The sequence below is a fragment of the Triticum dicoccoides genome, chromosome 7A, assembly GCF_002162155.2.
Source record: "Triticum dicoccoides isolate Atlit2015 ecotype Zavitan chromosome 7A, WEW_v2.0, whole genome shotgun sequence".
Taxonomy (NCBI): domain Eukaryota; kingdom Viridiplantae; phylum Streptophyta; class Magnoliopsida; order Poales; family Poaceae; genus Triticum; species Triticum dicoccoides.
The window spans coordinates 501,804,113-501,811,278 of NC_041392.1; the positions used below are offsets into that span (position 1 = coordinate 501,804,113).

The window sequence follows — 7,166 nt, forward strand, 5'->3', positions numbered from 1 at the left end:
ATCTCTCCCAGCCGTGTGCGGTGCCCCCCTCCACCATATTCCACCTCGGTCATATCGTAGCGGTGCTTAGGCGAAGCCCTGCGTTGGTAGCAACATCATCACCGTCACCACGTCGTCGTGCTGACGGAACTCTTCCGTGAAGCTCTGCTGGATCGGAGTTCGCGGGACGTCATCGAGCTGAACGTGTGCTGAACTCGGAGGTGCCGTGCGTTCGGTACTTGGATCGGTCGGATCGTGAAGACGTACGACTACATCAACCGCGTTGTGCTAACGCTTCCGTTTTCGGTCTATGAGGGTACATGGACAACACTCTCCCCTCTCGTTGTTATGCATCACCATGATCTTGCGTGTGCGTAGGAATTTTTTTAAAATTACTACGTTACCCTACACAAACAAAACTTTCCAATATATCAATCTTTATGTCTCGACCATTTCGAGACTCCTCGTCACGTCCGTGATCTCATCCGGGACTCCGAACAAACTTCGGTTCATCAAATCACATAACTCATAATACAAATTGTCATCGAACGTTAAGCGTGCGGACCCTACGGATTCGAGAACTATGTAGACATGACCGAGACACATCTCCGGTCAATAACCAATAGCGGAACCTGGATGCTCATATTGGCTCCTACATATTCTACAAAGATCTTTATCGATCAAACCGCATAACAACATACGGTGTTCCCTTTGTCATCGGTATGTTACTTGCCCGAGATTCGATCGTTGGTATCATCATACCTAGTTCAATCTCGTTACCGGCAAGTCTCTTTACTCGTTCCGTAATGCATCATCCCGTGGCTAACCCATTAGACACATTGCTTGCAAGGCTCATAGTGATGTGCATTACCGAGAGGGCCCAGAGATACCTCTCCGATACACAGAGTGACAAATCCTAATCTTGATCTATGCCAACTCAACAAACACCATTGGAGACACCTGTAGAGAATCTTTAGAATCACCCAGTTACGTTGTGACGTTTGATAGCACACAAGGTGTTCCTCTCTGTTTTTACTATAGAAGTTGGGCCTTAGATCCATTCTACTAATTTTGTCATTGTGTTCTCTTTGGTGGTTGGGCTACAAAGAAGCTATAGGTCTATAGTAAAAACAGAAATTTCGTATTCACGAAAACGGAGAGTTCCGTTTCCATGCATGTTCCACCGGAAAACACCATTCCGTTTTTGTTTCCGTTTCCGCATAAAAAATTCCATTTCCACTTCCATTTTGCAAATTTCCGTTTCTGTTTTCATATTTCCTCTCCATTTCCATTTTTTCGTCGGAAAAACGGAAAGTTTCCACTCCATTTTCATCCCTATAAGGAAATATAAATAACAACTTTATTATTGCCTGGGGCATGTTTCCTTTAGTAAGCATGTGAGACCAATTAAATACTTGTATACAGTATACCTTTTGTTAAAAGTAGGACAAAGGTATGTCTATCAATCATCATGGGTTTCATGTACTCCCTCTGTTCCGAATTACTTGTCGCAGGTATGGGTGTATCTAGATGTATTTTAGTTCTAGATACATCCATTTCTACGACGAGTAATTTGGAACGGAGGGAGTAGATGTCTAGAGTAGTTGGAGTGTTTTCCCTTTCAAACATTTCTGTTATTTCATTTATTTTAATTAATATTACAGCTTGTGTTCAGTCTAACATTGTAATCCTCACCCACATCAGAGCTTTGGTTGACAACATGGGAAAACAATATCAGAAGGCACTGTATATACGTCTAACCCACTCAATCACTCATGCGTCAACCTTCCATATATATTTTTTTTTGAAAGGGCCTCCCATAAATACTTGGCTCGTATGTAAAGAGATCTCACAATGTGAAAGAGTGATAACTTATAAGCAATACTACAAGTGAAGGGAGCAGACAATCATGACATAAACTGTACATGCTGCACATGACAGTACATTATTTTTCGGCAAACCCCTGTATTATTTATTGGAAATGACGTGTAAGCCATTACTGAAACCCCAACAGCCATTGAGGGAAGTAACGAGGTGTTACCACCAACTCATGAACGCTAATTGGCCTGTGACTGATGCCTCCTGCAGAAAGACTTCACCCTGTCGAGCCCTTGCTTCAGTGTAGGTGGCTCCGAAGCAAAGGTGATACGCAACCAGTTCTCCATGCCCAAGGATTTCCCTGCAAATGGTGGTTAGAACTTAGGGCATCTCTCAAACAACATATGGAAAAGAATGGTGTGCTGAAAATATATCATCAGGGGTGTTTGCATCTCGACGTATGCAGCTATTCGTCTGTTCTGCTACTGCATACCAGGCAACAGTATAACCGACTCCTCCTTCGCCAACTTGCTGCAGAAGTCTACGTCGTCACGAATGTCCGACAATTGTGACACGTCCAGTTTTACCTGTAGAACATAGTGTTAGTCCACCTCCTTTCAACTTGCAACAATGTGAAGCTGCAAACATTGTTCTCTATATATGCCCTACCATCATAAAAAATGAGCCCTCTGGTTTGTGGGGACAGGTAATACACTTGATCTCGTCTATTGCATCATAACATATCTCTGCAGTCTCCTTCAACAGCTTGACAATGTTGTTATAGAATTCATCATTTGTGTTCTTGATAATATGAGGAATAGCTCCCTGTGCATGGACAAGAGAACTTAGAAGATGTGATGGTTTCAATCCTCTACAATAATGTCATGGGAACAATATGCACCCAAGTAACTACTGAAAATACATGAAAATTGTCGGACAGGAAACCATACTAATCTCCCGGCTTTAGATGTTAGGCTTTGGTGCGATGTCTGTTTGGTATTAGGCCCGGACATTCGGCACGCCTTCATCAAGGGGATAGGAGTAGCGACGGTGTTGCCAAGATGGTGGCTTCAGGCTTATTGATGTATCACCTTGTATGGTCTTTATGAATAATTAATAATATGGCTGCATGCATCATCCAGATGCAGAGGCCGGGGGTACATCCTCCTTTTCTAAAAAAAAATGGTGCTCATTATTTAAGCAGCAGGTGATTTCCTTTCAGCACAAAAAAGGCACCGCATGTATGTGATTTGCATCGACCACATCAGTGACAAACCAGTGCAATTAATTGGTTTCTTAATCCATACGAAAGCGGGGGAAACACATCATTGCATTTAGAGGTATTTGAAATGAGTAGATTTCACATAACTAATCGTATTTCAGTGTAATTATCAGGAAACTACACATGTTAGTTTGGACTGTATTTCATCAAATTACACATATTTTAGCACAAGATTCTGATAAACTGCATTATTGTTGAATCCCATTAGTTGAAATGGAGTCTGGCATGTGAGACATACCTGTCAGTGTAACTGACATGTGCCAAATAATCCAAAATATGCAAAGTTTCGTGAAATATGCAGTTTATCGACAATAATGAAAAACAGAAAGTGCATTTAGCAAAAAATTATATCTAAACTTTAAAAAGGGAAGTGTGTTAAAGTAAGACATCCTTGGGACTTGATTCTTTTTTTGTTTGGTGGTTGCACTAGGAGCATATATGTGACCCAAAGTTTAATCTAGCGTATGCTATAATTAATTTCTAAATAAATAGTTTTTTTTTACTCTCCAAACTACACATTTCATCAAAACTATTAGAGAATGACACATTTGACAGGAAAACACAAACTGTGGCTGCTGGATGCTAAGTTCCACTTGTTAGATTCAGTCCAATAAAATAGGAACCAGTGCTTGTGTGGTTTACTGAAATGTTAATAGGAATTACATGCATTCTCATTGTGTATTGTGTGTAAACAAGAAGACTGTGCATCTAAATACCTATGCTAAAGTAGAGAAATAGGAACTTTCCAAGTTTGCTAACTATCCAACTACCTAGATATCGTATAAAGGTGATGAAATGGCTGACATCACACGTTTGACTAACCTGAAGAAATGTTGCAGGACCTGATATTATACTTATGAAGCTTCTGAGTGAATCAGCAACCTAATAATAGACACATCAGAGAAATTTCAATTAAATATCAAAGAATCAATACAAGGTATTAATTAACTTGCATGAAATATATTGCCCACCTCTCTTCATACTTTCCGAGTAACCTGCTCAGGAGCATGAATTCAATATGGCATCAGAGTCAACAGTTTTGCAAGTTCAAGACCCGGCGAACGCACTCTTAATAAAAATATTAGCGGCCTAAATCAATCCCATGTCTAAGGTCTGGAGGAGCCTACACGCCCGGGGGGTGGGGGGGGGGGAGTGGGGAGGGGTTGTCCAATATATTGCCTGTCTCTCTCCATAAGTTCAGACTTTTAGAGTAACTCGTCTAACAAAAACAACAATACTGCTCACAAGACAATTCAGAAACAAACAAACAAAATGATGTAATAATGAGTATACACAGTGCTCCAAAATGGAGCTTTCATGACATTGTTTATGTCAAAAAGCGTTGAGTAACACAAACTAGAAACCACACAGAGAACTCAGTAAAACAAGTAAATCAAATGATCCTGGAGTGGTTTACCATTGTCCAAAGGTCCAAATATAGTATGTGAGATGTGAAGCCCCCTTCATGCCTCTTACAATTAGGTGGTACCATGTTGATTTTTCAATTGATACTTTTGGAAGATAACTCAAACGTGGTAGAATGATTAAGAAATTTTAGAGGAACGAACATGCAGGACATGCTAACTGGTACTTTGGAACTCGCAAGTCACTCCTCACATTATCTTGCCAATTAGAAGTTAGTAAGAACAATACAACTCTGTTACAAGTATAAACATCCTGAAGTGAACGAAATTAATAAATTTACAAACAGATGCACTTATAGATATTAATAAGAATCACCTTAGTTTTTCTCAGAATGCCTTTAGGGTCACAAGTTGCTATCCAACCAATCCTCCAGCCAGGTACAGCCCATCTCTTCGATATAGCTCCCAAAGTGATTACCGGAACAGTCTCTCCAAAAACACCCATTGGCACAAAAGGTGTGGTGCCATAGACAAGGTGACCATATACTTCATCAGCGATGACTAAAATACCGAGCTTGCTTGCCATATCTGCAAGCTAATTTAACATGGAAGCAAGAAAATAAGCTCTATTACAACAAATAAAAAGAGAAGAAAGGTTACCTAGCTCTGTAACAAACGCTATACAAACCTTGGCCAAATGCTCGTAGGTATACACACTACCACATGGGTTGTTGGGGTTGGTAATCACAACTGCAACAGTATTCCCATCTGCGAGAGCTTCAACAGCTTCCAAATCAACCTCCCATCCTCTCTCCGGGAGAAGACCATAATGCCGTACTTCCATCCTATGAAACACTGCATGTGCTTCGTGTTTTGGGTAGCCAGGCATTGGCAGCAATATGTTGACGCCTGCTTGGCCAAAAACAGACATCACAGTCTCGATTGCTTGGCTACCTCCACAAGTGAGGAAAATATCATCATGGGAAATCATGTAAGGAAGATCACGGGATATATACTCGGCAACAGCTCTGCATTTCAACAGACAGTGTCAATACAAGTAAAGCAGCACATATATATTACTGAAACAGCACACATGGAGGATTTTCTACACAATCGTACTGTGAAGAGCACTGTTCTGAAAATGCACAGAACAGGATGGAGTGTGACGACTACATTTTTGTGCCCTGTTTTTTGTAATAACCTAAATGTTGTACAATAGATCATATATGTAAACTGTTTCCTTATCACAGGTTTCATTCACAGTAATGGAACTTGGGAGTGCTCTATAATGTTTAGACTTGTTCACTCTGATGGGTATGTGATATGAGGAAGCTGCTGAAGACAAACCTAATCATGGAATTGAAACGGATAAGGGGGATCACATGGCAGATTAATGTAGGGCAAAGTAGGTCTGCGGTATGAACTATGTGAACTCTCCATGACAAACCTACACATACAAAATCTAGGACCTAGCAATAGCAATAGCTCTAGCAGTCACTCTGTAGTCTGTAGCTCTTCATTCATTCAGTTCAAGGCGGTCCATGATATGTTCTGAACGGGACAATGGCAAACGAGAGACGGGGCACACAGACCTGCGAGCGGGGAGGCCGGTGGCGGGGGTGGGGTACCCGTTGTACTCGCCGGAGCGCACGGCCGCGACGAGGGCCTCCTCCGCCTCGGGCGCGGTGCGGAAGGAGGGTGCGGAGGAGGGGTCGCCGTGGCTCAGCGCGATCACGGGCCGCGGGCCGCGCTCGTCCAGGCAGGCGTGCACCTGGAGGAGGGCCTTCTGGATGCTCCTCTCGCCGGCGGCCGCCAAGGTCGGGTTCGGGGCCGCGAAGCGCCACTGCGTGCTCCTCCCGCCGTCTTCCATCGCCGATGTCGCGGATGGTAGGAGGATAGCAGCTTTTGTCTTCGGCGTTTTGTCGTGTGAGTACTGGGGAGGTGTAGGCGAGAAGGAGGGTGTGCTGGAGAAGATGGTCGGAAATACAGTCGCCGATGGTGCGCTGCTCTACTTGCTGCTCAAGTTGGTCCTTTGCTCTGTCCCCTGCTCGTTCGCCGTGGCCGTAGCCGTTCCGTTCCCAGCCACCCTCCTCTCTTGTCCTCACCTCTGTGTATTCCAAGGCCATCAACGGGCCCACACCTGACCTTCTTTTACAAATAAAGGCAGGAGAGCTGCTCTCCCACTCATCACTGGCTAACCACTTGTCCTTAGGTCAACTCCACCGCGCGGCCCCAAACGGACGTCCGTTTTGTCCTTTTTTTGTCCCTTTGGGTAGAAATTTGGGGTCGTGTCCGGGCCTGTCCTGAGATGCGGTGGCCGTGCGCCCAGCGCGCTGCCGCATCCTTTTGCCCCATCCTGTCCGTCAGGGCCAAGAAATGCTCAAATTTGCATTAAAACTAGCTTCGAACCCAAATTTTTGTCTGAAAATTAAAATAGTTTTATAACCCAATTGAAATTGTCTTTAATAAAATAGTTTTACAACCAAATCGAAATTGTCTTGACTGAACATAAAATGGATAAATACATCTATTGGTTGCCAATGTGATCCCACACGTGTTCAACCAAGTCATTTTGAATATTCACATGAGTGTGCCAATCACGCATCTCATGGTGGAATTGGACAAACTGTTCAAATGTGGCCGGGTCTTGGTGCAGGGGGCTCAATATTTTCACCTTAATAATCAAATCCTTGGTCGAAGATACTCTCATCACGCTCGTCCTT

At 43.1% G+C, this 7,166-nt stretch overlaps 1 protein-coding gene across 1 annotated transcript; it reads right to left on the reverse strand.

The window, feature by feature from the left end:
* Positions 1–1,736: 1,736 nt before the first annotated feature.
* On the reverse strand, positions 1,737–6,449 carry LOC119331696 (nicotianamine aminotransferase 1-like). The gene is made up of 7 exons (XM_037604863.1): positions 6,036–6,449; positions 5,132–5,471; positions 4,820–5,038; positions 3,902–3,961; positions 2,467–2,622; positions 2,291–2,384; positions 1,737–2,158 (listed from the first exon to the last, which is right to left on the reverse strand). Exons 1-7 carry the CDS (start codon positions 6,311–6,313, stop codon positions 2,037–2,039), a joined length of 1,269 nt encoding a protein of 422 aa, XP_037460760.1. The 5' UTR covers positions 6,314–6,449; the 3' UTR covers positions 1,737–2,036.
* Between the last annotated feature and the right edge of the window lie 717 nt (positions 6,450–7,166).

What these genes read in the sequence shown, in the direction of transcription:
- LOC119331696 (XM_037604863.1), bottom strand. Translation starts at nt 6,313, where the DNA reads ATGGAAGACGGCGGGAGGAGCACGCAGTGGCGCTTCGCGGCCCCGAAC. An exon ending in CCTACGAGCATTTGGCCAAG is followed by an intron (nt 5,039 to 5,131) that starts GTTTGTATAGCG and finishes ATGTTAAATTAG; the next exon opens with CTTGCAGATATGGCAAGCAA. An exon ending in AGGGCTCATTTTTTATGATG is followed by an intron (nt 2,385 to 2,466) that starts GTAGGGCATATA and finishes TATGTTCTACAG; the next exon opens with GTAAAACTGGACGTGTCACA.